Source organism: Lithobates pipiens, unplaced genomic scaffold, assembly GCF_037356315.1.
Source record: "Lithobates pipiens isolate NorthernLeopardFrog02 unplaced genomic scaffold, aLitPip1_a1.2 Scaffold_27, whole genome shotgun sequence".
In the NCBI taxonomy this organism is placed as follows: Eukaryota; Metazoa; Chordata; class Amphibia; order Anura; family Ranidae; genus Lithobates; species Lithobates pipiens.
The window spans coordinates 230,090,374-230,109,200 of NW_027507788.1; the positions used below are offsets into that span (position 1 = coordinate 230,090,374).

Consider the following 18,827-nt stretch of genomic DNA (forward strand, 5'->3'; position numbering starts at 1 on the left):
GGAGCTCCAGGAGTACAGCTATCACTACACTCCCTGAGGGATCCTGCCTTCTAAATACACAGCATCTCTCTCCTCCCTGGTCCATTCACAGAAGGCTTTGTATTTTGTAAATGGGTTCACATCATACAACGTACAAAGCGCTCTGTGATTGGGCGGGAGGAGGGGCGGGCACCGTGGCTACATGTGACTCTGCAGCTGCTGAAGCTGAGCCTGGAAGGTCCCTCATGGGCGGGGCCTCCAAATAAGGAAGAGTCGCTGTGCCGCCATTAACATGGAATTTCATCACCTTGCTATAAGTAAGCACTCCGCACTCTTCTAGTATGAGGTATTTGGATTTATTTCAGGTATATAAATAATTTTCATTCAAGCATTTCTTATCCAGTGTAAACCTCGATCCACATTATACCGATATACAGTATATAGAATATATATATATCTCGCAATCATATGACACAAATTCCGCGTAGTTCTCCCGGGAACTACACCTCATGTTTGTTACACAATATAAAATAATATTATATGTATCACATATAAAACTATTATCTATTCGTATGAAAAATACATTTCAATAAAAGAATTAGGAGTAAAAAATGTGCAAATTAGTGCTTTCATTTGAATATATAATGAAGACGTTCGTCGGGGGAAGTGCTTCGTTTATTTTTTTCTTATGGCTTCAATAAAACTCCCAATATAGAAAAGTGCTAGCGATTAATGAGGGACTTTAAAAGTCTTTTTTTATTTTTTTCCTGATTTGTTACATCAGTTTGTAATTTCTTGATTTAGAGGCTGCGTGTATGTACATTTTATCCTGAATGATTTCTGGAAGTGAACCACCTACAGGGTAGGCCCCACCATGTGGGTGACTATGGATGTGGATTTAATAGAGATGAGAGGAGCAGTAAAGTGCAATCGCTGTATGAAGCATGGAGTCCAGCATGTATACTGGGATAAGGAAATATGGCGACCTCTGCAGATATTTATAGTTCTGTATAACGATAAGTGCGTTTTACACCCGGACAGGTGGAGATCAGAGGCGTTGGAAGATTGAAGACGGGGATTGGCTGAGGGCAGTGATACTCTAAACAGGAAGTGTGAAGCGTATAGCCGAATATCTTCAGTTCAGAGACGGTCCTGAGACTCGAAGGAGAACCCCTTCCCCTTTAAGGCGACATTCGTAGAAGTGAGGTACAATGCGACTGGACTTTGCTGCTGAGCCCCGCGTGGCGCGGTGACGTTCGTAGGACGAACTCCGATCACCTGTCTCCTGTGGGGAGCATCACCAACTCCGGCCTTTTAATCTTGAACTGTGAAGGAAAAGAACAAGCTGTTAGCTACTTCGGTTTTATATCGTATCTACTTGTTTATTGGAGCTGTAAGGCAGGGCTGGGACAAGGGCGGGGCACAAGGGGAAGCTGCCCTGGGCACAGCGTGGATTGTAGGGATGAGGGCGCTTCAACTATAAGGCTGACAGGCATAGTGACAGCGACATCACTACTTCTGTCAGCCCAGCGAGGGAAGCAAAGGAGAAGAGAGTCGGGAGGAGGTGCAGACTTTCATCTCTCTCCCACTCCTCCTCATAAACTCGTGTCCGGACCACGTCATCGGACTGCACCTGGACCATGTGATCTGACCGAGCCTGGACCATGTTATCAGATTGCTCCTGGATCATGTGATCTGACTGCGCCCAGACCATGTGGCCGCACTGCGCCCAGACCATGTGGCCGGACTGCGCCTGGACCATGTGATCCGATCACGCCTGGACCATGTTATCGCACTGCGCCCTGATCATGTAACCTCAGACAAACTATAACGTGTCATCTGACCGAAACCTGGACTGTGTGATCCGACTGCGTCCAGACCATGTAATTGGACCAGCTTGGAACATGTGATCAGTCTGAACCTGTCCTGGACCATGTGATCGCACTGCCCCCCGGACCATGTGATCACACTGCGCCCGGACCATGTGATCGCACTGCGCCCGGACCATGTGACTGGTCTACGCCTGGACCATGTGATCCAATAGTGAACCCACCAAAATTGTGACCCAATTATAAAGAGCACTTGGGGACGGTGTTCATATTCCACCCGCTGGTGACAATTCCTAACCAGCAAGTGACAAAACGCGAAGGGTACAAGGTCATAGTAGATCATACTTACCCATTGGGTGGTGTCCACTCGATCGAGTTTGGGCAGATACGTTCCTGAAGGTGAGGTCACATAGGGGTTCTCCTCTAAGGTATATTTTCCAGTTTTGGGTGAAAGCGCCGCCATGCTGGCTCTCGCCAACGCGTCCATATCTGCAATAATCCAACAAAAGTCCATCGTTAGCAATGGTTGGATGGTGGGGGATGGAGGACCATGCTGAGCTCCTCAGACCATGGGGGTTTCTTGGAGGGCCCGTAGAGGAGTCAGTAGAGGGAGGTTTTGGCCTCTTTTACCTTCAGTAGTACTCAGAGTAGTCGGTCTAACATATAGATGTGTAAGCAGGAAGCCTCACCTCCGAGATCAGCAATAAAATGATGACTCTCAGCCAATCAGAATTAGAGGGGTGAGGTCATTGTATCCAGGCTGACCAGAAATCAGCCTTCTGAAGGGAACGTGTGGAATAGGGGGGTAGTTTTTAAATCCCCCCTTCAGTCTTACACAGGTGGGCTGGCTCTTTTTCTGGACTGAAACGGCTTCCTCTGATGTCACCGCACACTGTGAGCCTCTCACCTTGTGCATTAGAAGCTGCAGCAAGTCCGATAAGAGCCCCGCCCCATTTCCTGGCTGGGGGGATGTCCAGCATCATCTAGCCCTTTCCTACCCAGCCTGACTGTCCCTGGCCCCGCCCCCTTTCCTTCATTGGATTTCAGCTCTTTCATGTGGGTGTTAACTATTCAAATACAGCCTGCCCCTCTAGATTGACACCCGCCCATCAAGGCATTGTGATATTTACATAACTCTTCCCACTGCTTCAGGACTGCGGAGTACTGAGGGTGGGGGCTGGGATTTCAGAAAGCTATGTACCGCCCCCCTGCCAGCCCCTCCCATCAGCCATAATCTGCCTGCGTTGCATAGAGAAGCTCAGAGACCCGGTGATGACGTGACGGTATAATATAAAGTATATCATGAAAACACAAAGGATACATTTAAATATTTCATTATCAATTTGATGATGGGGGGGGGGGGGGGGCAGGGAAGGCAAAATATAAGCAGATTAACCACGTCCTTACCAGGCTATACCCAAAATAGTGCTCCCATTGTTCTGGGAGGGCACATGCGGGCATCGTCCCGGAGCCACGCCCCCTGCATTGCCCTTTATTTCCCTTATGAACAGATAACATGAAGTGTTGTGACTGGACAGGAGCGGGTCACATGACTTTTCTTACCGGTGTGCTGGAAGTTTGTTCGCTCTTCATCATACGTGAACCACATCTTGGAGTCACGCCTCTCCGTCTTCCAACTGAAGAACAATTCACAAAAAAAAAAAAAAAAGAGTTTTACTACTAAATCAGCCGATCGTTCCTCCAGTCCACAGAGATCTTGTAATGTTGGGAGGATGAGAAACTTAAATCAACATTAAGGTGGAGAAGAATTCATGTGGGGGGCGTGGCCAGAATGTCCAGGTATGTACGACAATGTGATCACATGATGAGACTTACCTCTGTCTGTGCCCTCCTCCCCTCACCCACTCAATCCCCGCCAGCGCTGCATCCTTCCCCTCCTCTCCCAAGTCCGCTGTCTTTCTGCTTCACTCATTGGGCAGACACTGATGATGTCACACTGGAGTGACATCATCCCAGAGCTTGGCTCCTGCAGATGCCCGGACTGCACACCGGACTGCTCATGTGATCCTCTCAGTGTGCAGACTGCAAAAAAAAGTTTTACTACCAAATCTGCCGATCGTTCCTCCAGTCTACAGAAATCTTGTAATGTTGGGTGGATGTCAAAAGATAAATCAGCATTTTTACAGCTGAAAAACTCCTCTTCAGGCCTCATGCACACGGGGCATTCGGAAAAAAAATCAGGAAAAAGCGCCTATAAAAACTCGCTTTTAGTAGCTCTTTTCATTGGCGTTAATGTGCGTTTAGCCGCGTTTCTCTGCGTTAGTCAAAATCAGTGGTTCTCTGTGAGAGCAAATCTATTGAGTCCACCGATTTCAATGGAAATCGCATTCAAATCGGATCATCATGGCCTGACTTGTGTTCTGAGGATCTTGAAGGGGAACCCCACACCAAAATGGAATTGAAAAACGGTGTGGGGTTCCCCACCAAGACCATACCAGCCCGGCAGGTCAGGAAAGGTGGGGCTGAGCAAGCGTCCCCCCACCCCCGAACCATACCAGAAAAAGGCGGATCTTCAATAATGTCACTCCTGCATGTGTACACTGGAATGACATTATCTTAGCACACGGGACTGCTCATGTGCTGCATTCAGTGTGTAGATTGCAAAAAGAAATTGCTAGCAGGAAAGTAAAAGTTTTTCGGCAGAAGAAGCTTATAAAGACTTCTACCTGAAGACTCCGACCCGGCACAACCTGACCTAAAGACGGCCTGAAGACCCAACCCAACCTAAAGACCCAACTCGACCTGAAGACCTGACCCAAAGACCCGACCTAAGGACCTGACCTGAAGACCTGGCCTGAAGACTCGACCCGACCTTAAGACCTGACATGAAGACCCAACTCGACCTGAAGACCTGACCTGAAGACCCGACCTGGCCTGAAGACCTGGTTCGACCTGAAGACCTGACCTGAAGACCCAAACTCGACCTAAAGACCCGAGTTGACCTGAAGACCTGAAGTGAAGACCCAAACCCTACCTAAAGACCCAACTCAACCTGAAGACCCGACCTGAAGACCCGACCTAAGGACCTGACCTGAAGACCTGACCTAAGGACCTGACCTGAAGACCCAGACTGAGGACAAAACATGACCTGAAGACCCGACCCGACCTGAAGACCTGACCTGAAGACCCAACCTGGCCTGAAGACCTAACCTGAAGACCCGTCCTGAAGACCTGTGACCCAGCCCGAAAACCCTGCCTGAAGACCTGACCCCACCTAAAGACCTGACCTGAAGACCCGTCCCAGCCTGAAGACCTGGCTCGACCTGAAGACCTGACCTGAAGACCCGACCCGGCCTGAAGACCTGGCTCGACCTGAAGACCTGACCTGAAGACCCAAACTCGACCTAAAGACCCGAGTTGACCTGAAGACCTGACGTGAAGACCCAAACCCTACCTAAAGACCCGACTTGACCCGAAGACCCAACCTGGAGACCCAGCCTGAACTGAAGACCCGACCTAAGGACCTGACCTGAAGACCCGGACTGAAGACAAAACACGACCTGAAGACCCAACCCCACATGAAGACCCGGCCCGAATACCCTGCCTGAAGACCCGATCCGACCTAAAGACCTGACCTGGAGACCCAACCTGGCCTGAAGACCCATCCTGAAGACCTGACCCAGCCCGAAAACCCTGCCTGAAGACCTGACCCCACCTAAAGACCTGACCTGAAGACCCGACCCAGCCTGAAGACCTGACCCGACTTGAAAACCCAACCTTTTTATAAAATTTTTAGTTTTAAAGCGTATTTCCACTTTTACAGCAAAATTTGAGAAAACCTCACTATATGATTGTTATGTGTTCCTATTCACACCATGCCTTAAAAACATATATCATTTTTAAATATTTCTTAACTATTAGCTGTATAACAATGTTATTCACATCCAGGTGACTTCATAATGTACATAATCAGATGTAGACATCCGTAGGCTGCGTGACAATCCCAAGTGTAGTTCTTTTAAAGCAAGAATGTCTTCATCTGCTTATGTACTTTATGAAGTCACCTGGATGGGAATAACTTTGTGCACTTTTAGTAATAAACACCGAAGGACTATTTGGACTTTTCTTATTGAATCTCTGAACACTCTAATGCCCCTGCACACACGATCCGACATTCCGACCACAAAATCCATGGATTTTTTTCGACGGATTCTGGTTCAGACTTGTCCTGTATACACACAAAGTTGTCGGAAATTCCGAACGTCAAGAACGCGGTGACGTACGACGAGCCGAGGAAATTGAAGTTCAATAGGCAGTGCAGCTCTTCTGCTTGATTCCGAGCATGCGTGGAACTTTGTCTACACACGCTCGGAATTTCCAACAACGGATTTTGTTGTCGGAAAATTTGAGATCCAGATCTCAAATTTTATGTGTCGGAAATTCCGATGGAAAATGTACGATGGAGCCGACACACGGTCGGAATTTCCGACAAAAGGCTCCCATCGAAACATTTTCCGTCGTAAAATCCGACCGTGTGTACGGGGCATAAGAATGAGCCTGTCCCAAGTCTGTCCTCATTAGCATACAATACAAGAAGCCCCGCCCCTACACCATTAACTTAACAAGGCTCCTGCACAACTTTTACGTGACTTTCGTACAACTTGAGTGACTTTCGTACAACTTGAGTGCCATAGACTGCAATCTTAATCTTATCAATACGACAGTTGTGCAACAGCCAAAGTCGCAGTGGAAATCGCAGGACTTTGGAGTCGCACAGGTGCCTTATACCATTTTGAGTGCAAAAGTGGAAATATACTTTAAGGGTTTACTTCTGCTTTGAGTTTCTGCTCCCAGCTCCGCCCTCCTGTGATGGCCACGGATATCTTCCATTATACTTTATGTGGAACTCAGAAGAAGGACTAAGACTTCAGTCGTGCGTTTTAGCACAATTTTCATGCATTCTGTCGCACGGCAATTCAGATTTTTTTAAAAGAAAAATGTTTGAAGTGCTTTTGGTGGCATTCATTCTTAATGGCACACCAAACGCGGTGCAGTTTTGACGCAATTGTCCGGCGTGGCCTAACGCTCGTGGCTCAGTGGCAAAATTTGGCGGGGGGAGGGGCCTATTCAAATTTATGGTGCTGCTCCAAAATCACGCCACAATAACGTGCAACAAGACACGCCGGTCGCTCAGGGGTGAGCGGGGCCTAAAGTAGAGAGTAGAAAATCTGCGTTTTATAATTGTGACTTTTATCTGAATTTTCCCCACTTGAATGATTTCATTTTGTATATAAATAATGAAGATCGCTCCCCTCCCCCCACCATTGTGTCATTGCTTCATACATACACGAACATCCTCCTCTTCCTGAGGTATATGACGGTGAAGATCAGAACGATGAGAAGAAGGATCACTCCACCAATGATGCCAAAGATCAGTCCGTAGAATCCCGCACTGCGATCGTACAATTCGCACTGCTGGCCGCTGTACCGGTAGAAATTATAATTGTAGCACCTGAAGAAGAGAAGTCCATCGTTAGAACATCAGTCCAGAGACTCCTCCACCGTCCACACTCAGCCCCCCGGGTCCCGGGTCACTGTATCCCTTTAAGGGTCGGTGTGGACAAACTTTTTGCATCTATGACATCATCGTGAGTCACTTCTGACATCATTGAGAATTCATTGGCAGGAGGAGTGAACCTGCTGGTCACCTCCACCTGACCTGCTATTGACTTCCTTCTAGTGGGTTCTGCGTCCCCATAGACTTGTATGGAAATGGGAACAAAAGTCAGTCCACACAGAGCCCACTCAGATCCCACAGAGTCCACGCAGAGTCTACACAGAGCCCACTCAGATCCCACAGAGTCCACACAGAGCCCACTCAGATCCCACAGAGACCATACACAGTCCACGTAGAGTCTACATAGTCCCCATTCAGATCCCACAGAGTCCACACAGAGCCCACTCAGATCCCACAGTGTCCACACAGAGCCCACTCAGATCCCACAGAGTCCACGCAGAGTCTACACAGAGCCCACTCAGATCCCACAGAGTCCACACAGAGCCCACTCAGATCCCACAGAGACCATACACAGTCCACGTAGAGTCTACATAGTCCCCATTCAGATCCCACAGAGTCCACACAGAGCCCACTCAGATCCCACAGTGTCCACACAGAGCCCACTCAGATCCCACAGTGTCCACACAGAGCCCACTCAGATCCCACAGTGTCCACACAGAGCCCACTCAGATCCCACAGTGTCCACACAGAGCCCATTCAGATCCACAGAGTCCACACAGAGCCCACTGAGATCCCTCAGAGTCCACGCAGAGTCTACACAGAGCCCACATAGAGTCTATACAGAGCTCACTCAGATCCCACAGAGCCTACACACAGAGTCCACGCAGAGTCTACACAGAGCCCACACACAGTCCACACAGAGTCCATGCAGAGTCCACACACAGTCCAGGCAGAGTCCACGCAGAGTCCACACAGAGTCTTTTCGGGGGACTGAAATCTGTGATAAGACCTGGGAGGGCTCATTAGATTCCTTGAGATAATGCAGGAAGTGTGCACAGGACCAGGGAACTGCAAACACAGTTACATAATGTATATTTTACATCCATGGGCAGCAGAGCGTTGTGAGTGTGAACACCCTTCATGATGACGTGGGCACAGAGGAGGGCAGATAAGGGCTCAGACCTCACACAGCCCTTCCCTGCCCACAAATGATGAGCGTCCCGATTTATTCCCAATGTCTTTCAATGCAAATAAAATGTCCTTCAATGTAAGAGGAAAGATTGTAACACTTCAGTAGAGATCCGCCAGTGTTACTGACACATGGAGCCATAATACTTACTGACATATAGAGCCATTGGGCGCATTGTAGCAGTCTCCATGGTGATTGCAGTAGGCGGGGTCATTGAAGCACGGCCCGGTGCAGAAGCAGGTGTCGTTGTCACATGTGACTTTGTACCCGGAGTAGCCCAAACTACAATTCACATATTGCTTCAGCTGGTCGACCTCTGAGAAACGGGGGGCACATTATTAGGGATACTTCCATGCATTGCACTTTAGCATATAATATAACTATAACACATGGCACGTATATACTGTATATAAAGGAGACGGAGAGACCTGATCATCATATAAGGGCCTTTGCACAGCTGGAACTAATAATGAGGTCTGGCTACCAGCTGAGATTTGGACCCAGCAATGGAGGTCTTATACCACCCAAAGCTCTACCAAGTCTCTGGGCTCCAGGACCCAGCATTGGATGTCTAGACATGAGAAAACAAAAGGTCTGCTTCCTCTATAATAAAGAAAACTCAAGACCTACAAGTCAGTGTAAGGGGAACCGTTAGTATGGAAATCGTTTATGTCTTTATTATTTCACCCCCAGACAGGGGCGTAACTATAGGGGGTGCAGCAGTTGTGACCGCAACCGGGCCCTGTGATGCAGGGGGCCCATGCAGCCCCCTCTACATATGGCCGGCAGCAGTATAGGCAGCTAGGGGTACCAGTGCACCATGCACACGGGTGGCTGGAGGTGGAGGGTGACTAGCAGAGCTCCATGCTCCACTATCGCACTGGCTGCTCTTTAGTTGTGCATTCCCCGCATGACCTGTGTCCTCAGCCGGCTCCTCAGAGTACCCCTCTCCTGCTCATGCATTGCTGCTCAGTCCGATGTCTGTTCTCCCCAGCCAGAGTCCCGCCCCCTCTGAGTCCGGCCCACACTGCACTGCATACTTCTCCCAGGTAAACAAACTTTAAGCACCCAGATGCAGTGCAGCCCTATGAGAGCCCCCCGGAGGACACTGCAGGCTTGTCTGCCAGCCCCCCTCCTCCCCCGTCATACACAGATGATGAAAGGTCTTTCTGGGAGATATGCTGATCACCCGTCCAGCACACTGGATGGAGCCCAGGCCAACATGGATGAGTGCGCGGCCTGCAGCTTGGTCATGGTGAGTTTGAGGACCCCATCCCCCACACACCATTACATACCCCCTCCATCTCCACCTGGGGACAGGGGCCCCTTCTCATGTGGGGACAGGGACCCCCACCTCCCCTTCTCACCTGGGGGCAGTAACTTCATCTGCCCTGGAGAAAAGGACCTCATCTCTTCTGGGGACAGGGACCCCATCCTGCCTAGGGACAGCCCCCCAATGGGGCACCTAAAAATTTTAAAAAATAATAATAAAAAAAAACTGCTGATACCAGTGGTGGAACTACAGGGCTCACAAAGGTCATACCTGTGACCACGCCCTGGAGTTCCACCACCAGACTCGGAGGGAAGGGCCCTGGCTGGGGTTCAGGGGGGCTCTTCATGGTTTCTTGCATCAGGGGCCCTGAAGGTTCTAGTTATGCCACTGCCCCCAGATACTGCAATGGTGAGATCTTCCCAAACAGAGTTCCAGCACTCCCCTCCCCCCCCCCCCCCCAAACTCCTCTGGCTGCACTATTTAGAATGTAATATAATGGAAACTCAACTCCAGAACTGTGTGAGAGACCCCCAAACCCAATGGCTGCAGACGGGCATCGGATCTCCCAGGCTTGGAGACCTTCCACCTGGAGGTCTCAAGATATATATCTGAGAAAGCAACGTCTGACCTGATGCTCCGGCTTTACCATGACTAATACAAAAGCCACCATTTATTATTTCCAGTAACAAGGACACTTACGTGTTATAGTTGTTGAAGTAGCGGACACGCTGCGCAAAGAGGCGCTGGTGTTCACCGCTTGGCTGATGTTTGGCAATGAGCTGAGCAGCGAGGAGTTCAGAGCTCCCTCCAGGTCCTTGTTGATGAAGTTAATTCCGGTCTGGTTATTGGGGTACGCATAGACCGCACTGCTATTCACAATCACACTTCCTTCACTGGGAAAACAAACAGAACGTTCAGAGTCATTCTCAGATGTGAAAGCAAAACCCAATATAATACTTCGGGTAAAATAAAAATGGTTGGGTCATTTCTAGCTGAGTCAGTAAACAAGCCAAAGGTGGGTAACAAGTGGTCACAGATTGGAAAATGTTGAGGGAAACATTGAAATGATGTAAATTCAAGAAAAGGTTTTCGAAAGCCGCTCTTAGCGATTTTTACCTGAAACCGAAGATGATCACGTTCACAAAATAATTGGGAGCGACGTTCCGGAAAATGCTGGTGAGCTGTGAAAACAGATAAGAGAATGTGTGAGAAGACACCCCAGACATGGCGTTTTTTTGTACAGCGTAGTTCTACTTTCCGCTGTCTTGTGTGTTGGCGGGTGCCTACAAATGTTGAGTTGTTGTTTAGTTAGTTCTGGACCACCCATTCAGAGAAAGGGTTAATATGGGATTTCCATTGTCCTGTGCTTTTTGGGGTTCTGTCATCTACCCTGTTCTGTAGATAAATAAGGGGAAGGCTGGGCTCAAGAGCAGTGGTGGCTTGTTGGTTTTTATTTGGGGGGGGCGACAAACAACCCCCCGCCCCGCGGCACTGGCACATTCCCCCACCACCACCACTCACTGTCCTTACCTTGGATGTGGGCGGTGAGAGCGTGGCGGGCTCATGGAAAGTTCCTCCGGTGTCCTCTCTTGGAGCAGCTTTCATGGTGTCTCCTTCCTCCCGGCGCTAGGCATTCAGTAGAATCACCAGACATTTTGGCCAATCGGTAAACAGGTTTCATACCTGCTTCCTGATTGGCCGGGAGGAGGAGCAGTATTACAACAGTGAATTTTCATTCACTGTTGCAACACACCTGGGTGGGCTCCAGATGCAATGCTCTGCGTCCCGAGCTCACCCTATTTTGAAACCTATTAGAGCCTATGGCTCTAATCAGTGCTTCAAAAAAAGCCCTGGCCGCTCTAATTTATATGCCTGGAGACCCAAAAGAGGCCAGACACATGAAAAGGAGGCGGCCCTATTCATGCTATGCATGAATTTATCCATTGCATATAGAGGGGTGGTGAGGGGAGAGAGGGCGCCCCTAATTGCCTCTGCTCAGAAGCCTCCAGGACTGCATGGGAAAGCGAGAAGGTCCAGTCCAAGGAGAAGATGTAGCCTGGAGATACACTCAACTACCACCCGAGGGGAATCCACCTACAAGGACTTTATCAATGATGGATCTCTACCTGCACCTGATGTTTGCACTATGAGAGCTTCAGTAAAGATTCTAAGCTGTTCTAAGCCTGGTCTGAAGTTATTAAAAGGGGTGAATGGTGGTACACGGCGTATCAGAAGAACGGGGCCCTTCAAAGCACACATGGGGTGCAAGAGAACGGCCACCACAAAAGGGTGCGGAAGTCGGAGGAAGAGGATAGTCGCCACAGGTAACTATAGACTGGTGCAATGTGTAGCAGCTGATCAACAAAGCGTGGCATCTGGTGTAGGTGATGGGTCCTCCGGTGGAGAAGGGGCCGGTGCTCCGGTGGAGAAGGGGCCGGTGCTCCGGGGGAGAAGGGGCCGGTGCTCCGGTGGAGAAGGGGCCGGTGCTCCGGTGGAGAAGGGGCCGGTGCTCCGGGGGAGAAGGGGCCGGTGCTCCGGTGGAGAAGGGGCCGGTGCTCCGGTGGAGAAGGGGCCGGTGCTCCGGGGGAGAAGGGGCCGGTGCTCCGGTGGAGAAGGGGCCGGTGCTCCGGTGGAGAAGGGGCCGGTGCTCCGGGGGGAGAAGGGGCCGGTGCTCCGGTGGAGAAGGGGCCGGTGCTCCGGTGGAGAAGGGGCCGGTGCTCCGGGGGGAGAAGGGGCCGGTGCTCCGGTGGAGAAGGGGCCGGTGCTCCGGTGGAGAAGGGGCCGGTGCTCCGGTGGAGAAGGGGCCGGTGCTCCGGTGGAGAAGGGGCCGGTGCTCCGGGGGAGAAGGGGCCGGTGCTCCGGGGGAGAAGGGGCCGGTGCTCCGGGGGGAGAAGGGGCCGGTGCTCCGGTGGAGAAGGGGCCGGTGCTCCGGGGGGAGAAGGGGCCGGTGCTCCGGTGGAAAAGGGGCCGGTGCTCCGGTGGAGAAGGGGCCGGTGCTCCGGGGGGAGAAGGGGCCGGTGCTCCGGGGGGAGAAGGGGCCGGTGCTCCGGGGGGAGAAGGGGCCGGTGCTCCGGTGGAGAAGGGGCCGGTGCTCCGGTGGAGAAGGGGCCGGTCCTCCGGTGGAGAAGGGGCCGGTGCTCCGGGGGGAGAAGGGGCCGGTGCTCCGGTGGAGAAGGGGCCGGTGCTCCGGTGGAGAAGGGGCCGGTCCTCCGGTGGAGAAGGGGCCGGTGCTCCGGTGGAGAAGGGGCCGGTCCTCCGGTGGAGAAGGGGCCGGTGCTCCGGGGTAAAAGGGGCCGGTGCTCCGGTGGAAAAGGGGCCGGTGCTCCGGTGGAGAAGGGGCCGGTGCTCCGGTGGAGAAGGGGCCGGTGCTCCGGTGGAGAAGGGGCCGGTGCTCCGGGTGGAGAAGGGGCCGGTGCTCCGGGTGGAGAAGGGGCCGGTGTTCCGGTGGAGAAGGGGTCGGTGCTCCGGTGGAGAAGGGGCCGGTGCTCCGGTGGAGAAGGGGCCGGTGTTCCGGTGGAGAAGGGGTCGGTGCTCCGGTGGAGAAGGGGCCGGTGCTCCGGTGGAGAAGGGGCCGGTGCTCCGGTGGAGAAGGGGCCGGTGCTCCGGTGGAGAAGGGGCCGGTGCTCCGGTGGAGAAGGGGCCGGTGCTCCGGTGGAGAAGGGGCCGGTGCTCCGGGGGGAGAAGGGGCCGGTGCTCCGGTGGAGAAGGGGCCGGTGCTCCGGGGGAGAAGGGGCCGGTGCTCCGGGGGAGAAGGGGCCGGTGCTCCGGGGGGAGAAGGGGCCGGTGCTCCGGTGGAGAAGGGGCCGGTGCTCCGGGGGGAGAAGGGGCCGGTGCTCCGGTGGAGAAGGGGCCGGTGCTCCGGGGGGAGAAGGGGCCGGTGCTCCGGGGGGAGAAGGGGCCGGTGCTCCGGGGGGAGAAGGGGCCGGTGCTCCGGTGGAGAAGGGGCCGGTGCTCCGGTGGAGAAGGGGCCGGTCCTCCGGTGGAGAAGGGGCCGGTGCTCCGGTGGAGAAGGGGCCGGTCCTCCGGTGGAGAAGGGGCCGGTGCTCCGGGGTAAAAGGGGCCGGTGCTCCGGTGGAAAAGGGGCCGGTGCTCCGGTGGAGAAGGGGCCGGTGCTCCGGTGGAGAAGGGGCCGGTGCTCCGGTGGAGAAGGGGCCGGTGCTCCGGGTGGAGAAGGGGCCGGTGTTCCGGTGGAAAAGGGGCCGGTGCTCCGGTGGAGAAGGGGCCGGTGCTCCGGTGGAGAAGGGGCCGGTGCTCCGGTGGAGAAGGGGCCGGTGCTCCGGGTGGAGAAGGGGCCGGTCCTCCGGTGGAGAAGGGGCCGGTGCTCCGGTGGAGAAGGGGCCGGTCCTCCGGTGGAGAGGGGGCCGGTGCTCCGGGGTAAAAGGGGCCGGTGCTCCGGTGGAAAAGGGGCCGGTGCTCCGGTGGAGAAGGGGCCGGTGCTCCGGTGGAGAAGGGGCCGGTGCTCCGGTGGAGAAGGGGCCGGTGCTCCGGGTGGAGAAGGGGCAGGTGTTCCGGTGGAGAAGGGGCCGGTGCTCCGGGGAGAAAAGGGGCCGGTCCTCCGGGGAGAGAAGGGGCCGGTCCTCCGGTGGAGAAGGGGCCGGTGCTCCGGTGGAGAAGGGGCCGGTGCTCCGGTGGAGAAGGGGGCGGTGCTCCGGTGGAAAGGGGCCGGTCCTCCGGTGGAGAAGGGGCCGGTCCTCCGGTGGAGAAGGGGCCGGTCCTCTGGTGGAGAAGGGGCCAGTGCTCCGGTGGAGAAGGGGCCGGTCCTCTGGTGGAGAAGGGGCCGGTGCTCCGGGGTAAAAGGGGCCGGTGCTCCGGTGGAAAAGGGGCCGGTGCTCCGGTGGAGAAGGGGCCGGTGCTCCGGGTGGAGAAGGGGCCGGTGTTCCGGTGGAGAAGGGGTCGGTGCTCTGGGGAGAAAAGGGGCCGGTCCTCCGGGGAGAGAAGGGGCCGGTCCTCCGGTGGAGAAGGGGCCGGTCCTCCGGTGGAGAAGGGGCCGGTGCTCCGGTGGAGAAGGGGCCGGTGCTCTGGTGGAGAAGGGGCCGGTGCTCCGGGGGGAGAAGGGGCCGGTGCTCTGGTGGAGAAGGGGCCGGTGCTCTGGGGGGAGAAGGGGCCGGTGCTCCGGTGGAGAAGGGGCCGGTCCTCTGGTGGAGAAGGGGCTAGTGCTCCGGTGGAGAAGGGGCCGGTCCTCTGGTGGAGAAGGGGCCGGTGCTCCGGGGTAAAAGGGGCCGGTGCTCCGGTGGAAAAGGGGCCGGTGCTCCGGTGGAGAAGGGGCCGGTGCTCCGGTGGAGAAGGGGCCGGTGCTCCGGGTGGAGAAGGGGCCGGTGTTCCGGTGGAGAAGGGGTCGGTGCTCCGGTGGAGAAGGGGCCGGTGCTCCGGTGGAGAAGGGGCCGGTGCTCCGGTGGAGAAGGGGCCAGTGCTCCGGTGGAGAAGGGGCCGGTGCTCTGGGGGGAGAAGGGGCCGGTGCTCCGGTGGAGAAGGGGGCCGGTGCTCTGGTGGAGAAGGGGCCGGTCCTTCGGTGGAGAAGGGGCCGGTGCTCCGGTGGAGAAGGGGCCGGTGCTCCGGTGGAGAAGGGGCCGGTGCTCCGGGGGGAGAAGGGGCCGGTGCTCCGGTGGAGAAGGGGCCGGTGCTCTGGGGGGAGAAGGGGCCGGTGCTCTGGTGGAGAAGGGGCCGGTCCTCTGGTGGAGAAGGGGCTAGTGCTCCGGTGGAGAAGGGGCCGGTCCTCTGGTGGAGAAGGGGCCGGTGCTCCGGGGTAAAAGGGGCCGGTGCTCCGGTGGAAAAGGGGCCGGTGCTCCGGTGGAGAAGGGGCCGGTGCTCCGGGTGGAGAAGGGGCCGGTGTTCCGGTGGAGAAGGGGTCGGTGCTCCGGTGGAGAAGGGGCCGGTGCTCCGGTGGAGAAGGGGCCGGTGCTCCGGTGGAGAAGGGGCCGGTGCTCTGGGGGGAGAAGGGGCCGGTGCTCCGGTGGAGAAGGGGGCCGGTGCTCTGGTGGAGAAGGGGCCGGTCCTTCGGTGGAGAAGGGGCCGGTGCTCCGGTGGAGAAGGGGCCGGTGTTCCGGTGGAGAAGGGGCCGGTGCTCCGGTGGAGAAGGGGGCGATCCTCCAGTGGTTGGTCCCCTCCTGAAATATTTGCGACGGAACCTGCAGTATGGAGATCCCATACACCTGAGCACATGGCATGGGAGAATAGAAGGAGTTAATGAAGTGCACGCATGAGGTCCGCCCTGGGTATATGGTGGGACCCCATTCTGTTACCGGGAGTGAGGTGGCAGAAGTACGGTGGACTGGTGGAGGCGCTATGGGCTCAGCAGTGTCCCTCCACCAGCCTACATCAAGCAAGGTGTGTGGTGACACGGGACAGTGCGTTTTTACCAAGAGACTCTGTATATTGCACTACTGCACACAGAGTACGGCTCATCTCTAAGCCGGGGTGCCACCATAATTCTGACTTTCACATGACGCGGTCCCCGCCCCGGGCATAAACCATTACCGGACCGCCGCACGCCGATATACGTTCGAACTTTGAAGAGGAATATTCTTATGCCAGCAGCTAGCTGCCATATCCCCGGTATCCTCTTCCTCAGCCGGCGGTTCGGTTTCCAATAATAGTGGTCTCTGCAGTGGATTTTCCGCAAGATCACTTTTATCGAGGCAGGAGAGGGCCCCCCCCCCTCCTGTCAACCTCCGGTGCCCTCCGCCGCTTACCGGAGCCTTTGGCAGCGGTGGAGGCGATCCGATCTTCTCCTTCCTGGGTATGGAGATGAGTGAGGGGAAGATGGCCGCCCCCCCGTGGCGGAAGCCACGTCAAAACATCACTTCCCCCCACAGCTCTTAGAGGGACTTTTTCACATTTATTTTATTTCTTTTAGTGTAAATATGAGATGTGACGCCTTTTTGACCCCCCCAGATCTCATATATAAGAGGCCCTGTCATTGCTTTTCTATCACGGGATTCCTTGTAATAGGAATAAAAGTGACAGAATTTTTTTTTCTTAAAGAATAATGTAAAAATAAATAATAAAAGGTAAAATAAATAATATATACATTTTTTTTTTAAGCGCGCCCCGTCCCGCCGAGCTCACGGGCAGAAGTGAACGCACACGTGAGCAGCACTCGCATATAAAAAAGGTGTTCAAACCACACATGTGAGGTTTCGCCGCGATCAGTAGAGCGAGAGCGATAATTCTCGCCCTAGAACTCCTCTGTAACACAATACATGCAACCTGTAGAATTTTTTAAATGTCGCCTATGGAGATTTTTAAGATTAAAAGTTTGTCGCCGTTCCACGAGCGGACTTTACTATTGTCTTATTTTTTTCATTTAAAAAAAGTGTATTTTTTCCTAAAAAAAAGTGCGCTTGTAAGACGGCTGCGCAAATACGGTGTGACAGAAAGTATTGCAACGACCGCCATTTTATTCTCTAGGGTGGTGTTAGAAATAAAATGTATAATGTTTGGGGGTTCTAAGTCATTTTCTAGCAAAAAAAAAAAAAAAATGTTTTTAATTTGTAAACACCAAATCTCAGAAAGAGGCTCGGTCCTTAAGTGGTTAATGAGCGGTCACACAAGGAAGGTCCCCCCCGTGCAAGGACAGTAGGCCCTGCCCACATGTGGAAGGTAGGTGGCCACACAGGGCGGACGGACCGAGGTCTAGAGGAGATGTCATCGTATAAAGCGGTACTTGAGGCAGAACATTGTTTGTTTTTCGGCTTAGATACAAATTTCGAGACTCTGCACCCTCTGGAGAGGATTTACTGAAGGCGGAGAGGCTCTTCTCCCCCCCCCGGAGCTTAGTGAATGAGGAGAAAAGTTACTTTACAAACATCAAGTATTTCTGCTTGCACCTGATTGGATGATGGAAGTCAGCAGACCTCGTTCACGACTCTATTTAGGATTCCCTTTCAGGACCAAAGTCCCTGTACTCGGGGTTTGGAGACTCTTTCCCACCCAAAAGTCTCTCGGAGCCTCGGAATTCCGGGTCCCAAATGAGGACTTACTAATCCAGAGTGTTCTGTAAATCAGTCCTCTCCCCCTGTTCTGCCTCCAGCGCGATATTAAAGAGGAGCTGCAGTCTGCTCACATAATTTGTAACACAAACATCTTTGCCATTCTGAAGCTTCCCTCCAACCTCTTTGCATATCATTTCATATATACTGCGATTCTGTACTTGCCAAATATGCTGCAGAAATCTCTCTCCGCTGAGTCCGGCTGCAGCCATTTTAACTGTGGGCAGCTGAAGCGGCTGCCTGTTCACTTCCTGGATTTACGCAGACACACAGAGGGGCACACCTCCAGCTCTACAGTTCTCATTGGCCCGCTTATGACTCATCCCCCCTCGCTTCCTGGCAAACTCTCAGGAGAGTAAGAGAGAGAGAGAGAGCTGTGCATGATGTCATACGCCTAGGCCCTAGGCTAATGACCAGACAAGAAACAGGAAGTGGGCTGTATAAGGGATTTACTGGCAGAAAAAAAAAACGTTTTACCATCCAAAGTTAAAACAACAACAAGGGCAGAAGATTTAATAGGTGAAAAGATGACTGAAGTTCCGTTTTAAGTTGTTTTGCCTGCAATATCAGATTTGACCACAAGATGGAGCCAGTGGTAAATTTACTGTTTTCGCAGAAGCTAGAAAACTGTTCACCTTTAACAAAAGTTCTCATCATTCTTCAGTCTAAGGAAGAGGAACAGGTGCATCCTGGGAGCTCAGACTCCATCTTAGAGACTGAAAGAAGGGACCCGCTATCAGAGCACACGTTGGACTGAAACTTACATCTCCTAAATGCAGCATTACTGGTGAGAATTACTTATCACCATCTACAGTTTATTCATTGTATTTCTGTATACTTCATATACTGATTATATGTATCTGTATTTGTTTTTTCTCAATACCTTCACCCCAAAATGACTTCAAAATGACAGTCTGACTTATTGCAGGGTAGGAGGGTTTAGCTGCATGTCGAGCTGCACACAGGGAAACGTGTAGCGGGGACGGAACACCCCCGATCACCAGGCATGGGTGAGAACTACATAGAACTACAAGTACTATAAATGTCTCTTGAATTCTCCTTTAACCACTTCAGGACCGCCGTATTGCCA

At 53.5% G+C, this 18,827-nt stretch overlaps 1 protein-coding gene across 1 annotated transcript in view; it reads right to left on the bottom strand.

Annotated features, from left to right (window-relative positions):
• Window positions 1–319: 319 nt before the first annotated feature.
• LOC143933033 (uncharacterized) overlaps window positions 320–18,827 on the bottom strand; it is a 53,202-nt gene continuing 34,694 nt past the window's right edge. The window contains exons 4-10 of the mRNA XM_077455950.1: window positions 10,866–10,930; window positions 10,449–10,642; window positions 8,627–8,792; window positions 7,117–7,281; window positions 3,372–3,445; window positions 2,158–2,297; window positions 320–1,304 (exon numbers count right to left, since the gene is read on the bottom strand). Of these exons, the coding sequence (XP_077312076.1) occupies window positions 1,254–1,304; window positions 2,158–2,297; window positions 3,372–3,445; window positions 7,117–7,281; window positions 8,627–8,792; window positions 10,449–10,642; window positions 10,866–10,930 (855 nt within the window). The 3' untranslated portion in view covers window positions 320–1,253. The remainder of the gene's footprint in view (window positions 1,305–2,157; window positions 2,298–3,371; window positions 3,446–7,116; window positions 7,282–8,626; window positions 8,793–10,448; window positions 10,643–10,865; window positions 10,931–18,827) is intronic.